General features: G+C 41.2%; 5 protein-coding genes across 6 annotated transcripts; 2 read left to right on the top strand and 3 right to left on the bottom strand.

The window, feature by feature from the left end:
• The first annotated feature begins 838 nt into the window (after positions 1–838).
• Positions 839–1,522, top strand: LOC120439475 (histone H1-like). The gene has a single exon (XM_039610530.1). It carries the CDS (start codon positions 868–870, stop codon positions 1,504–1,506), a length of 639 nt encoding a protein of 212 aa, XP_039466464.1. The 5' UTR covers positions 839–867; the 3' UTR covers positions 1,507–1,522.
• A 1,831-nt stretch (positions 1,523–3,353) lies between these two features.
• On the bottom strand, positions 3,354–8,649 carry LOC120439482 (histone H2A). The gene is made up of 2 exons (XM_039610538.1): positions 8,621–8,649; positions 3,354–3,733 (listed from the first exon to the last, which is right to left on the bottom strand). Exons 1-2 carry the CDS (start codon positions 8,643–8,645, stop codon positions 3,372–3,374), a joined length of 387 nt encoding a protein of 128 aa, XP_039466472.1. The 5' UTR covers positions 8,646–8,649; the 3' UTR covers positions 3,354–3,371.
• A 324-nt stretch (positions 8,650–8,973) lies between these two features.
• Positions 8,974–9,463, top strand: LOC120439480 (histone H3). The gene has a single exon (XM_039610536.1). It carries the CDS (start codon positions 8,990–8,992, stop codon positions 9,398–9,400), a length of 411 nt encoding a protein of 136 aa, XP_039466470.1. The 5' UTR covers positions 8,974–8,989; the 3' UTR covers positions 9,401–9,463.
• A 3,037-nt stretch (positions 9,464–12,500) lies between these two features.
• LOC120439493 (histone H4-like) lies at positions 12,501–12,956 on the bottom strand (the record flags this gene model as incomplete). Its single annotated transcript, XM_039610549.1, has 1 exon — positions 12,501–12,956. A coding segment is annotated over one exon (300 nt), but the record flags the coding sequence as incomplete, so codon positions are not given.
• A 3,691-nt stretch (positions 12,957–16,647) lies between these two features.
• LOC120439478 lies at positions 16,648–18,305 on the bottom strand. 2 transcript variants are annotated; one of them, XM_039610534.1, is made up of 6 exons: positions 17,826–18,305; positions 17,499–17,560; positions 17,364–17,423; positions 17,220–17,279; positions 17,006–17,137; positions 16,648–16,923 (listed from the first exon to the last, which is right to left on the bottom strand). In XM_039610534.1, exons 1-6 carry the CDS (start codon positions 18,016–18,018, stop codon positions 16,894–16,896), a joined length of 537 nt encoding a protein of 178 aa, XP_039466468.1. In that variant the 5' UTR covers positions 18,019–18,305; the 3' UTR covers positions 16,648–16,893. The 2 variants fall into 2 exon arrangements, with proteins under 2 accessions (XP_039466468.1, XP_039466467.1); XM_039610533.1 differs by having other exon boundaries at positions 16,648–17,137.
• Positions 18,306–18,602: the final 297 nt, after the last annotated feature.

Here is an 18,602-nt window from a genome sequence, read left to right as displayed (position 1 = left end):
ATATCAAATCAAATCAAATCAAATAATAAATCAAATAGATACAAGGATAAAATGTTCGACTAGTAGTGACAAAAAGAATGTTTAACAGTGAGATGGTGGATGTTTTTAGCAGGTATTGAGTATTACACATGTGTGTATTCACGTGTTCATTGACTGCTGTTGTTTATTGTAGAGTCAGTAACTGTAGAAGGAAACAGAGTCAATGCAGACTAAGAGATCAGAGCCAAAGTGTGGAAGCGAGCTGCTGTAAGGTCACTAATGAAGCTTCTGATGTGCAACAATGTGAGTGAAACTGTGCTTTGGTTAGAAGCTCTCACAGAAGTGTCGCTGCTCCGTGGGCCTCCAGCAGCATCGGTGTGTTTGCTGGGAGCTCGCGGCGTCACTTTGTCCCACAGCTGCGCTCACCAGATGCTGCTTTTCACTCGGAGTGCGTGAACAAACATGTGTATCAGCTGGAAAAGGCTTTTTACGGAGCTCTGCTGCGGCTCCATCGGTTTTAGCAGAGAAAAGAGTGCAAGAAGCCGCCGAGCAGCGCTGAGCTCCGCACAGAGTCGCTGAGCTTTGGGAGCTCCACGAACCGAGAACAGGGAGCACGAGAGCCCGACACGAGGCCTGCACGAGGAGACACAAGCCCGCTGTGGACTGCTCCACTGTCGGCCTGCAGTGCTGCTCACACACTCACTTTGAGCTCTTTGAACCCGAGACACGAAACACAAAATGAAGCATTGCGGGGCACGCGAGAGAGCTGCGCGCTGCCTTCACTCTCCACGGTTCTCATGGTGCGTTTAAGTGCAGCGTGGCGCTTCCGACTTGCCATCACTGTACCGTGAATCTCGCTGAATCTCGATCAGACTCGAAAGAAGAAAAATGTCCGAGGAAGCTCCCGCACCTGCTCCCGCCCCGGCCAAGGCGGCCAAGAAGAAGAAGACGACGGCTTCCAAGCCCAAGAAGGTCGGCCCCAGCGTGGGCGAGCTGATTGTGAAAGCCGTGGCCGCTTCCAAGGAGCGCAGCGGCGTGTCCGCAGCCGCTCTCAAGAAGGCTCTGGCTGCCGGAGGCTACGATGTGGACAAGAACAAGGCCCGCGTCAAGACCGCCATCAAGAGCCTGGTGGCGAAGGGCACTCTGGTGCAGACCAAGGGCACCGGGGCCTCCGGATCCTTCAAGATGAACAAGAAGGCTACTGACAGCAAAGCCAAGAAGCCCGCAAAGAAAGCCGCTCCTAAAGCCAAGAAGCCCGCCGCTGCCAAAGCCAAGAAACCGGCAGCAGCTGCTAAGAAGTCGCCCAAAAAGGCAGCAGCAGCCAAGAAGCCCGCAGCCGCTAAGAAGTCGCCCAAGAAGGCCAAGAAGCCCGCGGCGGCGGCCAAGAAAGCCCCCAAAAGCCCCAAGAAGGCTGCCAAGAGCCCCAAGAAGGTGCTGAAGAAGGCTCCCGCAGCAAAGAAGTCCCCCGCCAAGAAGGCCGCCAAGCCCAAAGTCAAGAAGGCAGCCACAGCAGCCAAGAAGAAGTGAGCTGCCACCACTCTCACACTCAACAACGGCTCTTCTCAGAGCCACCACAGCAACATACAAGAGCTCCTTCCTCACACTCACTCACAATAATATCCTTATTATTGAAGCACACCTCCCCCTAATTTTCACATTGCATTTACAACCTTTATCTTTATTGTGATACACATTAGTGCTGTCTTCACAAGTCTGCAACTCCAGAAAACACAACAATACAAATATTAACAACTCAATATTTACAATCATACCTTCATAGTACAACACATCACACCACTTCTTTTACTGTGAAACATTGTCATACAAGAAATACACTGTTAAAAGTTAGCAACTATATTTTACAGTATTCTATTAAACAACACATAATACATTCATAGATGCATGTTATTATTCATGTATGAAATATTGAGTTCTATTTTTTAAAAGCCTACACTGGCTGTTGTAGTGGAAGCACACAGTATATTTTAATGATACCTTGCCAGTATCATCTACTTGAAATGCTCTACTTTACAACCTTATCCGAATAAATCTAGGCCAGTTGAATTGATATTGGGTGATTTCAAGGGCACATTTTACTCCAAGCTGAACCCATACAGCTGTTTATTTTAGTATGTATTTAATTCCTTACTGATTTCATACATGGAGTTCTGTAGCATAAACGATGAGGGGAATTGCGTTATTTCAAAATATAGTCTTGAGTTTACTTCTTGACCTCACCGATCCTTTTGATATCCCAGCTGAAGAAGAGTCCGGGGTTGCCCTGTGTCCCCCTCCTCAGTAGTTTTTATATTAATTCTATTGTTGAGTCTGGGGGGGGCCTGTCCTCTCCCCAGGCTAGTAACTGTGGCTTCCTGTTTATCTGGCTGAGGCAGCTTTCACTCATTTTATAACAGACAGACCCCCACTGTCAATACATTCTTCCCTCCATACAGTTACACACCAAAGGTGATAGCTAAACCAACTGATTTGGCACATCAGAGGTCAGCGTTAAGAAACTTGATGCCATTCTTGAGAGCTGTAAGGTCGTATGAAATGCTTTGTCAACCCCTGTTTTAAGGGCAATAGTGGATTTTTGTTCTCAAAGTCATTCTAACAAAACCCACACTTATCAATAATTTCCTGTTCTTCTGATCTCCAGCTGCCCTCTATTACATAAGCAAACCGAAGCACATTCTGTTGTAATCGTTGTTTCATTCTACTTACAATAGACAAAACACCTAAGTGTAGATGTAAGTGACTTTGCAAAATGTCCCAACTTCAGCAGCAGTGCTGAACATTACTAACAGCTCCACATTTTCCTCCCTCTGTACCAGAGAAGCCCACCTGTCCCTCTCCTCCTCCTCATCATGTTGTGTTATGATTTTCTGTTGCGTTTGTGGTTTTGCCACATCATGAACTGTGTGTTGTCTGTTTCCATGAGCGTAATTTATAATGAAAACCAGATCCTGGGTGAAGCTAATCATTAGTGCTACTGCAGTCATAGTTAGCAGATCACCAATGAGAAGCTTCAAATTTTCACACCAAATTGAGATATGAGGACACAGATTGGACAAGGCACAAGACTTGACCACACAACAAGAGAGAGACTGCAAGTTTGTCTTTAGTTTTCATTTTTAGACCTGTTGTACTATTTTAGTTCTACTCTGATGACAAAACCACAGTAGAAACTATTGACTTGTAAGTAAAGGTAAATTTGAGACCCTTAATGTGAAAGATGACAAATTAATGTACATTTTTACATGAATAATCTATATTACACAGTACACAAATCCTGATGGACACACAGTAAAAACAAGAAGGATGTTTGCTCAGAGAGAAGTGTGTGGCTCTTAAAAGAGCCTTTGTTGTTGGTGAAGCCGAGCGCTTTGCGTTTACTTGGCCTTGACGGGCTTCTCGGTCTTCTTGGGCAGCAGCACAGCCTGGATGTTGGGCAGCACACCACCCTGAGCGATGGTGACTCCCCCAAGGAGCTTGTTGAGCTCCTCGTCGTTGCGCACTGCCAGCTGCAGGTGACGTGGGATGATGCGAGTCTTCTTGTTGTCGCGGGCTGCGTTGCCAGCCAGCTCCAGGATCTCAGCGGTCAGGTACTCGAGCACAGCTGCCAGGTAAACGGGGGCGCCGGCTCCCACACGCTCCGCATAGTTGCCTTTGCGCAGCAGCCTGTGGACACGACCCACGGGGAACTGAAGCCCGGCACGGGATGAGCGAGTCTTAGCCTTTGCTCTGGCTTTGCCTCCGGTCTTGCTTTTTTTTTTTTTTTTTAACACTTTATTTAAAGTATACAAAATTACATATAAAATGTACATACACATACAATGACATATACAAAACCATGATCACACACCACTCATTAAGGAAAAAGGAAAAACAAGGAGGAGAATCCAGCATCCGAGTCCACAAAGCACTTTTAAAACTTACAGTTTCAATACGTTCCAGGGGAAAACTTTCCCAAGTTTCAGGTCCATTGTTCGTCTTCTCCTCCGCAGATCTGTAATGATATGTTTACTCACCACATCACTACTTATCATCTTTTGTTCTATCACCCTTTGGCACGGGTTTTCCAGATGTGTGTGTTTATTACACACATTACTAACCAAAAGAGTCTCCTTTTGTCTTCACCCATTTTTTCTTTAAACAAACCATATTTAACCGCTTTAATATTAACATCAACATCAAAACCAATTTCTGTCATCTTCTGCCTTATCTCAGTTGTCCTATAACAGTCCAATAGAAGATGTTCTAAGGTCTCATCTTCATCACAGTCTATCATAGGACATTTCATGGTGGTAACAAAACAACTCCATTGAACCACCGCTCTCACAGGGAGGCGCCCGAGCGAGATGAGCCATACCACGTCTCTCATGCTTTCGGATAATAATTTGTCTTGTATATTTTTAACTACTAAAAATTTTCATCTTTGTCAACATACTTATATTGAATCATACCTTCATTTTTAATTTCATTAATTTTTTATAAATATTTTTCGTATTATCTTGGAGAATATTTAAACTATAATGTTCCCATTGACTTGATAAATCTCCAAACATAAGTCTGTGGTATGGTACGCCCGCTCTGGCCCTGCCTCTTTTTTTTTTGCCACAATTCCTCTTTCCTCGAACCCACGGGGCACCCCGAGAAATTGCGCTGAGAGTGATTCTAATAAAAGGAATTCGCAACACAATCTCTAGGTCAGGGGCTCCCAATCCCCGTGCTTCCTACTCTTGTACATAAATTTTCTCTTAGTCACTTCTCGATTGGATCCCCAGATAAATTTAATGCACATCTTACTTATTTTCATTACGGTTGTTCTCGGAGGAGGAAATATTGTGGCAAGGAAAAGAAGTTTTGAAATTATGTGTGTTTTTACAATATTAATACGTGTTTTATAATTTGTGTCTTTATTTTCCCATTTCATAATTTCCATTTTGATTTCATTTTCTTTCTTATTCCAATTTAATAGGCTAGAGTCAGTATTATCAATCCATATACCCAAAATTTTAATCTCCCTGGATAGAGAGATCATCATTTTAGGTTGGCTGGTAAGATGTCCAAGCCACACCCCTTCAGTTTTATCTTGATTCAGCTTGGCACCTGACGCCTGTTCGTATTGGTGTAATATCTCCATAACTGAAGACAGTTCGTTTTGATTTTTAATTATCACCGTCACATCATCTGCATACGCCAAAGCAGCGATTTTATGGGATTTATCAAGGATGTATCCCTTAATCCGTTTATCAGCATTTATCCTTTTCAATAAGGGGTTAATTGCAAGGACATATAACGCAGCACTCAAAGGACATCCTTGTTTAACCCCGCACTCAGCACTAAAAGGAGATGAGAGCTTTCCATTTACCTTAACTCGCACTAGGGACTTTTTATAAATCAATTGAATAATGGAAATAAATTGGTCCGGGAAATTATAAGCTTTCATCACTTGCCATAAGTAGGAATGGGAAACAGAATCAAAAGCCCTCCTTTGGTCTAGGCCAAGGATGCAGAGTTCTGAATCCTTTCCATTATAAATAATTTCTCTCAACATACATAAATTATCCCACATCAATCGTCCCTTAATTGCGCATGTTTGTTCTTTTTCAATGATAATATCTAATACATCCTCTAGTCTAGACATAATTATTTTAGCAAAATTTTATAATCTACATTCATTATTGTTAATTGTCTATAATTATTAATGTCTTCTCTATCACCTTTCTTATATAATAAACACATAACTCCTTCATAAAACGATTTACCCATTATTCCTCTTTCTATTCCTTCATTAAAATACTGAGTTAATAATTCAGACAGTTCTTTACTCACAAGTTTGTAAAATTCAGAGGGGAGTCCATCCAGACCAGGTGTTTTATCGGTACTAAGTTGGTTAATTACTGACTCCACTTCCTCTCTTTTAATTTTTCCAAGCAAAGTTTCATAAATGACAGAATCTAATGGTTCAACCGCTCTCAAAAAATTGTTAATAGCGTCACTGTTCGTAACTATGGATGAAAACATATCCGAACAATAGTCTCTAATAACTTGTCTTTTTCCCTCTTCTTTAAAAACTGACTTTCCATGTTTATCCTTAATTGAGACAATAAAATCATTACGACATTTCTTTTGATTATTTAGGATCATATAATCACTGTTCCCGTGAAAGTCAGTACGTCCTAACATATTAAATAAAACCTCTCTATTGACTTGATCAATGTCCTCTTTAAGAGACATCATTTGATTTTCCTCCTCCTCATCTTTCTCCTTCTTATTTCTTAAATATATATATTTACTCACGTCTTCGTTATATTTTACATTCTTTGCATGGTTTAATTCTCTCGCTTTAAATTTAAAAAACTGACACATACGTCGTTTAAAAAGCTCCCAAAGTTCAGAGAAAGAAGTAGTAAAAATCTTAAGATGTAATATTTTCTTAATTTCAGATTTAACTTCCGACACAAGCAGCTCGTCTGCTAACAAGGATGTATTCAATTTCCAATAGTTCAAAAAGTTCATGGGGCAACACGAAACTGTTGCCATAACCACCATATGATCAGAAAAGTCTGTTAATAGAGTGTCATATTTCAGACCTTGAACATTATGTGATATGTAGAATCTATCAATCCTTGTTTTAGTTAAAGAATCAAATCTAGTGTAATGGACGGTATGTGGATGCAAGTGCCTGTATAAATCACGAAGTGCTGCTTCTTTACAAACTTTAACCAACAATTTGCTTTCTCGCAATTCTCTAAATTCAACCTTGGATATTCTATCAGTTGCTTCAGTAACAATGTTAAAATCTCCACACAGAATTATATTAAAACCAGTCTCTAATAAATACTTAAGTTTTTTCAATAATTGTATCTTTTTCGTTCGTTCGGGTGCATTATAAACATTAATAATACTTAACCTTTGCCCGTAATAAGAGCAATCAACAAGGAGGAGTCGTCCCGGTATTATATCTCTTCTTTTGATTATATTCACCGTATCTTTTTTAAAGAAAATACCCACTCCATCAGAGCTGTCTTCCCCTATCGATATTATTGAATGACCAGTGTTCCACATTTTAGTTAATTCACATATATCTGCGTGTGTTTTTAGTCTCATCTCTTGAAGGCACAAAATATCATAATCAAGCCTTTTTAAGAAATCAACCTTCCTTTTCCTGCTCTTATCTGATTGGAGACCTCTGACATTAAATGTTATTATTTTAATGTTACTCATAGGTTCACTAAAAGAGAGTCCATCTCAGAATTATTACTCACGGAGGACTTGGTCTATTATCCTTCCGCTTATCTCTTCCACAGCTAGAAGCAGAAACGCTCCTTTTTCTGCCTCCTCTCGTATCCTCGTTGACGAGCTCATCGAGGGCCGGGTGACTTCCACTAAAGAAAGTCTTCCGTTTTCCTTTCGTTTCCTCAGGCAGCGAAGCAAGAGCCAGAGATGCCGCCTCTGTGAGAGGGAAGGATCCATGGTCCTCGCTATCTCCGTCGTCCTCAGGTGTCTGCTCGCTGTCAATTTCCTCGTCGTTACTATCACTTTTATTCTCACCATCAGATGTCTCTATGATTAGGTTACCATCTAGCTCTTCATTACTCTCGTCACTTTTTTTACTTGACTGAGACAGTGGAGATGGTAACTCATTTTGAACAGGGCTAGACTGGTTATCCTGATCATCCACTTGTGGGTTGTCCAATCCAAACGAAACTGGGAGTGGCAGTGGGACTGCCGTCGGGGGAGGGGGAAGAGGAGGAGAGGGAAGAGGAGGAGAGAGGGGGGGCTCTCTCACCTGGTTATTCACGGGGGGATCCATAACTTGAGAAGGATCCTCCAAAGAAGGGAAATCCATGGTGTCAGAAGGTCGAGGTTGTTGGGAAGATTTCAGTATATTCACAAAGGACTTGGGGCATTTAAAGAAAGTGTGCCCTTTCGCACCACAGAGGGAGCACTCACTTTCATTTAGACAAATTTTAGCCTTGTGGCCCAACTCACCACATTTCCAACATTTAATAGTGGAGCATTCTCTCGCCTGGTGGTCTGGATCTTGGCAGATGAAGCACCTCACCGTTTGGCCAGGATAGATAATCCTGCCATTATAGGGGCCCAACGAGATGGAATTAGGGATGGAGATAATATGTCCAGCTTCATCTCTACGCATCCGAACTTTGTACTTTCGTACTCCATACCAGAGGCCGAATTTATCCACTGGCTTGACTGGGGGTTGAAGAATCTCGCAGTACCTTTTAAGATATAGCTCGATATCTTGGTCTGGAATCCTTCCAGTCCAGAATTTGACAACAAGAGTCACTACCTCTACCTGGACAGAAGATTCCACTTGCCAGTCTTTCCATTTCGGATGTGATGCGTTGGAGAGAGAGATCTCTAAGAAGCGACGTAAAGGCGCCTCTTGGGTGAAACACAGCTCAAAATCCCGTTTACTGGGTAGAGCAATGAAAGAGTATATGTCCTGCACATTCAGCCATGATGTTTGTAATAACAGCTCTTCAGCAACATAATCACGGGTCGGGGGGTCCCCGTTTCCGATGTACTTCAATCTCACCCATAGATTGCTGAAGTTTGAAGCAAACGATAGTGGGGCATACGGGGGCATGGTTACATAACTACTAATAACCTCCGGTCTTGCCACGCCCACTCATTTTGACAGGTGCTTTTCTTCGTAGTATCGACACTAAGAGAAAATGTGGCCCGATCTGCTCAAAGCCTCGCTTATATTTCCGCAGAGCGCGCGCAGCTTTGTCACGCACCAATCGCAGAGAGGCTTACGGCAGCGCGTAAATTCAATGCACTTTTCTCCAATGAGCGGCACACACCGAGGCGGGGCGGTGCTGCTCTGAACGGTACTGAGCACCACGTGCAGCCCCTCACCAATCACGAGCCGGAGCGGCACCGCGTCACAGCCAGTCACAGGCTTTAAGAGCAGCGAGTCTCCTCTGTTTGCTACATTTTCTGCTGTTAGCAGTAAAAAGCAAAGAGAGAAAGAATGGCAAGAACCAAGCAGACCGCTCGCAAGTCTACTGGCGGCAAAGCCCCCAGGAAGCAGCTGGCCACCAAGGCCGCTCGTAAGAGCGCCCCGGCCACCGGAGGCGTCAAGAAGCCCCATCGTTATAGGCCTGGTACCGTGGCTCTGCGCGAAATCCGCCGTTACCAGAAATCCACCGAGCTGCTCATCCGCAAGCTGCCCTTCCAGCGCCTGGTCCGCGAGATCGCTCAGGACTTCAAGACCGACCTGCGCTTCCAGAGCTCTGCCGTCATGGCTCTGCAGGAGGCCAGCGAGGCTTACCTGGTCGGACTCTTCGAGGACACCAACCTGTGCGCCATCCACGCCAAGAGGGTCACCATCATGCCCAAAGACATCCAGCTGGCTCGCCGCATCCGCGGAGAGAGAGCTTAAGCTACACGCTCTCCTACAAACAACGGCTCTTTTCAGAGCCAACTCACTCGCACCAAGAGCTCGCTCCTTTTTGTTTTTATAATATTCATCTCGTACTCGCACTTCAGTGTTCTTGCTGTTTCTAGACTACAAACTACAGTTGGCATCAACGTTGAATCATAAGTGGCTTAATGTGTGTGAATGGGTGGATGACTGCTTGTAGTGTAAAGCGCTTTACGGTCCTTAGGGCCTAAATAAAGCACTATACAAATACAGGCCACTTACTATTTACTTCTGTCTCCCAGAGTAGTAGTACTAATTTTGATTGAACTGTCGGAGAAAACGGCAGCCTCGACTAAGCCAGGATATTAGTGTACAGGGGCTGTTAGACTTATATCTAACGTTACAATGTTGGTGACTCAAGAATGTCATCCTAATGGTACTGACATGTTTACAAAATGTACAATTTATATTTGCATTTCAAGTTATAAACACTTAAACATTTGTTTTTTGTTTTTATTGTTAAAAAATACTATGATTTTAAGATCTTTGTGTGATTTCACATCAGTAATACTAATGCAGTATGTCTGAGGAAAAACAACTAAATTCAGTTGAGCTAAAAAGAATGATACCAAACAAATGGTAAATGGCCTGTATTTGTATAGTGCTTTACACATCCAGTCATCCACCCATTCACACACCAAGCAAGGCGAGGGGAAAAAATAAAATGAAACAATTTGAGGGTGAAATACAAACGTAAACTCAAAAGGAGTCAAAAATGGCCGCTTGTATTTCAGACCTCAGTGGGTTCATCCAACAAATATTAGGTTTAAATTTTTGTTCATAACAGTGCAGATTTCTGACATTTTGTGTAATTTAAGCTGTAACAATGTGATTTTCTAACAAAAAACAGTGAAACTTAAGTTAGACTTGTGTTTGTAAATGAACCGCCCCATGTTGTGTAGCTTTATGGATTTTATACTTATTGTGCTACATATTTATTTATTATACAGGCTGCAGTACATACAATCAAAACTCACATGTTTTATGTAACTAAAGTGTGTAATTATGTGGGCTACAGACAATTAAGTTATAGACTATATTTATATGAAAAGTGTGTATACTTAATGCATTTGAATCATTTTAACCACATGTAACCACCTGCATGTGTTTGGAAAAAAAGGCTTTGATTTTGCCACCCCATTTGATTTCTTTGCCACCTTAAATTTTTCTCTAGATCCACCCCTGCTATAGATTAACTAGTATTTATTATCGTGACAATTGTCAGGCTGCTTTTAGTCATCCCAGTATCCTCGGCTGAGGCTGAAAGAAGCTTCAGTGCTCTCACAAGACTAAAAACATGGCTAAGGTCAACAATGACACAATGAGATTAAACAATACTGCTGTGTGCCATGTCCACCAGGAGAATGGACAGTATAGATGTAAAACCAATATAGTAGTAGTTCATGTTTAGAATCAAAAATCCCAGCTCACTGAGTTGATCGGGGCAATAGTGCCTAAAATGTTGCATCATTTTGCTGAGAGATCTTTTACTTTGTGGTAATCTTAGATGAGTAGTTTTATGGACAAAAACCAGCAGGTCATTCAGTGTTCCCTTAGTGCTAATGTATCAGATGTTGGTGTACTATAAGTGAAGTAATGTTGTTAAGTCCTTAAAGTCATATTCTTTAATTGTCATGACTTTTTATTTTTGTATGATACCTGATTTATATGGCAGTAAACTAAAGTCTAAAATACTAAAAATACTATACTAAAATACTAAAATCCAGCAACTGTCCTCACCCAACTAACAGCTCTTTTAAGATCCACTCACAACCTCTGAGAGTACACTTGCTTAAAGTAATGAAACTAAATCTTTAATCCATAGGTGTCAAACTCATGTTGTTCACACTAGAACTGAAGTGGGCCAGCCCTGTTAGTCTATCAGTGTGTGCAACACATTTAGCTGTTTTACTGCATGAATACAAATCTGACTGACTTAAATTGTAAAGTTATTACCCAGACTTTGTTATAAACTTGCTGTAAAAACAGAAATCTGTGTAGTAAGAACATAAACATTGTCTCATTGTTTGTTCCTTAAAGTACTTGCACTAAAACTTAAAAACAAGACAGCTGAGTAGATTAAAGAGGTTCAGACTTATAATTATAAATCTCTACAAACTCTTGTTTAGGTCTGAGATTCATTTAGACCGACAGCGAGCCACAGCTGTGTGCTACATGCAAACACACTTTATGTATGGTGTATTTTCTGTAATTCTGATCTGTAAATGTGGTCTTTGTCAAACGAGCTGTTGCTGTTACCTGGAAGCATGTCAAATAAACAGACAACCTTCCTTGTTTGCGATGTGCGTCGTTTCATCACAGAGCATTTACAGTTGCCATTGATACTTTGTTTGCAGTTTAAACAGACATGTTGCATTTCAAGTGCATAACACCTGGGTACTAAAAACATCTTTAATAATGTTCCTCGTATGAAGGTTATTTCAGGATAGTGAGACTGTTCTGTTCATGTTGTCTGTCATCAACACCATGATTTTTACATCTTTTATTTTACTTTTTCCTTTAATCCCACACTTACTCATTCAATACTGAATTGTTAAGCCTTCTCAGAAAGGAAGATAACACATCAAAAAGGTTACATTGAAATGATTGGTGAAAATTATATTTCAGGCACACATGAGGAAGAAGTTTCAAAAGCTTTGCAGGGCTTCATCCATGTCTATAATTACAAATTAACATAAAACTTAAAATTGAGCACCACTCTCCTAGATCGAAGGTGGGTTGGTCATCTTTAAAAACAAAATAAACAATTCTGCTTTAAGCGGATTTCTGGCCAGAAGACATTCACAAATAAACTGATAAACCAGTGAAATCTGTTCCGTTTTTCATTTGGTCTATGAATGTTTACACTCCTGCTATAGGAGTGTATTAAAACAGTGGCATTGGTTAGATCTGGAACCTCTGAAGTTCAGTTCGTGACTTTGTCAATTATTTTAATTTTTAAATCAAAAGCACGCATTACAAATACCTTAATTTTATGGCCTGTAGTAAAGCCACGATTGATTGAAGCTGTAATTGATTGTTATAAGTTACACCGTAATACTCTACCTCTGAATCTCGTGGGGAAGATCCTGTCACGTGTTGAACTACTTCCAGAACTTTTCTCCAAAGCAAGACAAAACACCGCAGAACAAAGCTCTTACAGTGAAGTGTGTGGCTCTTAAAAGAGCCGTTTGATGGATCAGGGTGAATGAGTTTAACCGCCGAAGCCGTACAGAGTGCGGCCCTGCCTCTTCAGAGCGTACACCACATCCATGGCGGTCACAGTCTTCCTCTTGGCGTGCTCAGTGTAGGTGACGGCGTCGCGGATGACGTTCTCCAAAAACACCTTGAGCACTCCACGGGTCTCCTCGTAGATCAGACCGGAGATACGCTTCACTCCGCCACGGCGAGCCAGACGGCGGATGGCGGGTTTGGTGATGCCCTGGATGTTATCACGGAGAACTTTACGGTGACGCTTGGCGCCTCCTTTGCCGAGTCCCTTGCCACCCTTGCTTTTTTTTTTTTTTTTTTTTTTTTCTGGTGACGCTTGGCGCCTCCTTTACCGAGTCCTTTGCCACCTTTGCTTTTTTTAGTTTTAAAAGCCTTTATTTCCAAAATTCACGGCAGATTCACAAGCAAATGACACATAAGAAAAATATTTTTTTACATAAATATACATAGCAATACACATAATAATTTACAATAGATACATAAAACACAAAATCCAAAAAAAAAAAAAAAAAATATTATACTCTCAAAAATTTTAACATTAAATCTTATCAATTAAATCTTCAAAAGGTCCCAAGGTAAAGGGCTATTCTTTTTTTGTTCTAACGTTTTCCTCCTTCTCAGGTCTGTAAGGATATTCTTGCACACAGCCACACTATCTATCATTTTTTGCTCGATGACCACTTTGGCTCTCGTTTTCCAAATGTGGGTGTTAATGACACACATGATAAGCCAAAAGAGGCGTCTTTTACTGTCGTACATTTTTTCTTTAAACAGACCATATTTTATAGCTTGTATGTTGTTATCAATTTCAAACCCTACTTTAGTCATTTGCTGTCTAATCTCAACTGTTCTATAACAGGATAACAGTAAATGTTCAAGGGTTTCATCCTCGCCACACCGTGGCATCGGACATTCTTTGGTGGTAACATAACAGCTCCACTGGACCACCGCTCTAACAGGGAGACGTCCAACAGAAATCAGCCACACCGTATCTCTCATATTTTCAGAAATTAATTTGTCACGGATATTTTTAACTATTAACGGGTATTGTTCTACGCCCGCGTCTTTATATTTTATCTGTCCTTCATTATTTTTATTATTAATTATATTATATACTTGTCTAGTGCTTACTTCTGTCCAATTAATGCTATGGTCTTTCCACTGTTCTGTAGTGTCGCCAAAAAACAACTTATAATAAGGGCTTGGCGCCTCCTTTGCCGAGTCCCTTGCCACCCTTGCCCCTTCCACTCATGGTTATAGTTTCTTCCTTGAACGAACAAAGTCGAATGAACCCCAACCCCACGGAACCGTGTTATTATGTGTGCTCGGCGGACGTAAAAGAAAACAGACGGTTCGCTGGACGGCTCGAAGCTCAGTGGCTCCGCCCACTCTTCTATTCTCTGAATGTGGAAACGCTGTTTGTTAATGACAAATTACGTCTAACCGAAGGGAGGCTCACACCAAATCGCACCCACAATGCCTGAGTCGAGTTCACATTTTCATTTCACAAACTAAACCCAAGTGTCCGCATTAGTAACAAAAACCAGACACCCTCTTAACATTTTTCCCACAGTCTAGCATAACTGTTCAAGCTAAATTAAAATTTATTACCATCAAAACGATTAACACATGTATAGATCACACACAGAGAGGATGTCACTGTAGTTTGAAATATGAAACTAAAGGCTAAAAGTACAAAAACAAATCCCGTTTATTTATTGTATTTGTAAGCCTGGCCAGCAGATTTTACAATCAGAAATGTGAAGCCAAACATTTGCTTCACCAGGATGAGCTCTATAAGCTCTTGTTCACATGTCATTTTATTCCTGAGAAATCTACAAGTGTATTTATTCAGTGTACAGTAAACTGCGATGGAGACAACCAGTGCTACTCCACCCGCAGTCACAGTCATGCTGTTCCTCATTTCCGACAAAGGCCAGTAGATGGCGGTAGTTTAAGCTGCTCCTGTTTTCTTTTACATCTTCTTTTACATCAGGTGTAAATTTAGGAGTCTATCAAGCAACCCTTGAGAGTCATTTCCTAACAGCAAAAGTGAGTGGAAGAGTTTAGTCTTTGTTCATTCAAAGAAAGAACTGTAACCATCAGTGGAAGAGGCAAGTGTGGATTCATTTCTGAACAACAAAAATAAGTGGAGGAGGTAAGGGTGGCTTTTAGGAAATATTACTAAAGATGAAGTAGAATGTGTGATCAGTCAGTTAAATATGAATAAAACCCCTGGTTTAGATGGACTTCTGTCTGAATAGTAGTGAATGAAATATCTGAATTTTTAGCCGCTGTTAACTGAGTTAGTAACTGAGTGTCAATATTCTAAAAGTAATTAATTACTTGAAAAGTAACTATTGCATTACTTTAAACGTTTAACCCTCTGGGGTCCAGGGTATAATTGGCCATTTTTAACTACTTTTGATTTTCCCTCCACATTTCACCACTAAAAACTATTTACTTTGCCTTGTTTGGTATCATCATTTTCAGCACAACCTCACGTGTCTGAATTTACAGTTATCCATTTACCTTTTACCTTGATTTTTTAAATAACCATTTCAAACTATTTACAGAACAATCAGCTGTTCTTCAATAAGATGCCACACAAATTATTTGTGCCGCTCCAAAAAAATAATTTCTGTCCACTATAAAGGAGAACATCACAGCCTGATACCTGGGCCCTGTTTCAGAAAGCCGGTTTAGTGCAAACTCTGAGTAAGTATACCCTGAGTTAACGAAAACTCTGGGTTTTCGGTTTCACAAAGCGAGTTTAGATTAATTCTGAGTGAGTTACTATGACGACACACTCCGTGAAGCTAACCTGCCCCCTAGCAGGTTTACTTCAACTAACCCTGAACTTCTCCGCCTCTTTGTCGGAAACCTGACTGTAGGAAGTGTCAGACATGGCGTGCCCCTTCCTTGAAGAGCCAGTAGATGTTGAAGCCCAAATTCTCCGCAGAGCTCTCCGCCGGGAGAGAGTGATTAGAGCGCGTTTGGACATTTTATGATTTTCTGTGTGAACGTTACCGTTTTTCAGCACAATCTATAATTTATTTGAATAACATCCTCAGGCCTTATATTGCTCATGTGACACATCGCGGACATTCTCTCAGTTCTGTACATATTATTTGTATTGCACTTCGTTTTTTTGCAAACGGGAGCTTTCTGTACAATATTGGTGACGCTGAGCACGTTTCCAAGGCTACCGTCTGTCGGGCCGTCAGGAATGTGACAGTTGCACTGAAACGTCTCCTGTACTCGTTTGTGGTGTTCCCCGGTCATAGACCCACAAGATTTATCAAAGAGGGATTCCACAAAATTGCAGGTATCAGGATGAACAAAACTTAATTCATGATGTGGTGATACTTGAACTACTACTTAAATGTTACATTTATTTTCAGGGTTCCCAGGCGTGATTGGCTGTATAGATGGCACTCACATTCCAATCATTGCTCCTTCAGTAAATGAAGGAGACTATGTGAACAGGAAGTCTTTCCACAGCATTAATGTACAGGTACATATCCCTGTAGCATTTCAAACTAACAAATTATGTCATTATAGTAATGGATGCTAATTTGTGTTCTCTGCACTGTGAAGATCATATGTGATGCTGCCAACATTATCACAAATGTGGAAGCCAAGTGGCCAGGCTCTGTGCATGACTCACGAATTTTTCGTGAATGTACACTGAGCACAAAATTTGGACAAGGTGAGTTGAAAATACTTTAAAATATATAAAGACCAATTGCTACAAGGACATTTGAACTGAAGTGTATCCTTCTGTCTTAGGAGAGTTCACTGGCTACTTGCTTGGTGATAGGGGGTATCCATGTTTACCCTATTTGCTTACCCCTTACCCTGACCCTGAACCGGGCCCACAGCAGCGATATAATCTGGCTCATTGCAGGACAAGAGCCAGAGTTGAAATGACTATTGGAATGCTTAAGGCCCGGTTCCAGTGCCTGCAAAGACTCAGGGTCACCCCAGAAAGGGCATGTGACATTATTGTGGCATGTGTGATTCTTCACAACATTGCCACAATTAGAGGAGAACACTGTCCTTCTGAACCAAACATCAGCAGTGATCCAAACCATGAACATCCTGACCCTCCCACGGACATACAAGATGGAAGAGCAGTCAGAGACACCATATGTCACAATCATTTCCTTTGACCCATCACCTCAACATGTTGAAAGAAAAATAAACAGATTTTTTGTTCAACTGGCTTTATTGGTCGCCTGTATTTCCTGTACACAAAGTATTAATAAGTATATTAGTATGTTGTTCAAACACTGAAATAATTCGTCCATCTCTGACCACTTCACCCACCCTTAACTGATGTTCCAGCAGTAAAATCTCAGTCTTGGTCTTTTGGATCTGTTGCTTGAAGTGTTCCATTTCCAAGTTGCATTTTTCTATTTTCTTGATCAAGTATGTCTTATACAGCTGCTTTACAGGGAGCTATGGAAACACAGGAAATAGCATTGACATTCATAGTACATGCCTACTTAGGTTGGTTGTAAGTCAGTGCTGAACATCTTACTGAGGAAAGGTTTGTTGGAGAAGTGGCTGGACCCTCTTCCTCTGCATTTCCATCATCACTCTGTTCGAGACATAGAAAGTCCATGGTTTTATTATAGTACCACATTTTATTCAATTGTTATATTTTCCATTGTAAGATGTAAACCTCATAAAGTGTCTCTGTTGCTCCCTCCTCTGTAACAGCTGTCAATGTTTCTTCAATTTCCTGTAGTGGAGAAATTAACAACATTGCTGTTCTACTGTAAACTCATATGATCTGTGGAGTATTAAGAGTACTCACAACTGCATGTTGGTCTGGCTCAACAGGAGGCTGCACCAGATGCAGTACACCATCACCATCAACTGATAGAATATGAGGTTTATACAGGTCACTTATAACTTACAAGGAACCAAATGGCAATTAACAAACATATACCAATCACCTTACACTTCATTGTCATTATGCTCTCAAAGACAACCAAGACTGAGGGAAGGCAAAATCAGTAGGAAGATAACTTCACTACAAAATAATTAATTATGGTAAAGAGTTTATCAAATGAATGAGTAGCACCGCAAAGGTGACTGTGACGAAAGGATGCATGCACATCATGTATTATTTTGAATTTACCTCTTATGTAGGCACTTGTGTCTTGCGGGGTTATTGACTCAGAGGATGTCCCCGCAGAGATGCCTTCAGCCACAGGGCGCCCACTGTTTTGGCTGAGGGCCAACTGCTCAGCCTCTGTGAGTGGTGGTGGTGGAGGACCCCCACCTGTTTTTCGGGCCTCCGCTTTTTTTCTGTTGGCTATAACGGGCCACATTTGAGCATACAGAGTAAGCAACTATGTACTTGTAATGTGCTCAGATAATTTCAATAAGTGCTTACAGAAAGAAAATTAATGTAGCCTCTAACTGCAATTGATTTACATAGGACAAACAGACCAAGCACTATGGCTCATAATACAATTACACCTTACCTGTTTGGACTATGTTTTTATATTTCATTTTTACTTGCTGCCAGGAACGTTTGAGGCCTGTTGGGTTGCACCTGCGCTCACATCACATCACAAAATAAAATGTATGAAATGACAAATAAAATGAAATATAATAAAATAACGTGTTAAATGGGTGGAAATCCCTAGATCAATGTTTAAATTAACACTCACGCATTGACTCTGTCGGCTATGTTTTGCCATGCATGCTCCCTTTCTTTTGCAGCTGAGGCTGTGTTACTTTTTTTCTGCAAAATATGCATGTTGTCGGCATATGCTGCCATCAGAATTTCGGCCTCAAGCGCTGTAAAATACATTGACCGCGCCTTCTTTCCCTCCGTCTCCATGGTGCCTCGCTTAATCTGTGCTCCACTAATCAGGGCTTTATGTATCCTCGTGCGCGTGCTTAACTT

The sequence above is a fragment of the Oreochromis aureus genome, linkage group 3 (assembly GCF_013358895.1).
Source record: "Oreochromis aureus strain Israel breed Guangdong linkage group 3, ZZ_aureus, whole genome shotgun sequence".
NCBI classification, from domain to species: domain Eukaryota; kingdom Metazoa; phylum Chordata; class Actinopteri; order Cichliformes; family Cichlidae; genus Oreochromis; species Oreochromis aureus.
Note: the sequence above shows the minus strand (reverse complement) of the source record. Positions and strands in the feature narration are given on the sequence as shown.

Bases quoted from the DNA above. Each gene is read 5' to 3' on its own strand.
- LOC120439482 (XM_039610538.1), bottom strand. From the start codon at position 8,645: ATGAGTGGGCGTGGCAAGACCGGAG. The intron at 3,734-8,620 runs GTTATTAGTAGT...GCAAGACCGGAG, and splicing joins TGGGCGTGGCAAGACCGGAG to GCAAAGCCAGAGCAAAGGCT.
- LOC120439475 (XM_039610530.1), top strand. From the start codon at position 868: ATGTCCGAGGAAGCTCCCGCACCTGCTCCCGCCCCGGCCAAGGCGGCC.
- LOC120439480 (XM_039610536.1), top strand. From the start codon at position 8,990: ATGGCAAGAACCAAGCAGACCGCTCGCAAGTCTACTGGCGGCAAAGCC.
- LOC120439478 (XM_039610533.1), bottom strand. From the start codon at position 18,018: ATGTGGCCCGTTATAGCCAACAGAAAAAAAGCGGAGGCCCGAAAAACA. The intron at 17,424-17,498 runs GTGAGTACTCTT...TCTCCACTACAG, and splicing joins AGCCAGACCAACATGCAGTT to GAAATTGAAGAAACATTGAC. The intron at 17,138-17,219 runs GTAAGATGTTCA...GTGTTTCCATAG, and splicing joins CTCCAACAAACCTTTCCTCA to CTCCCTGTAAAGCAGCTGTA.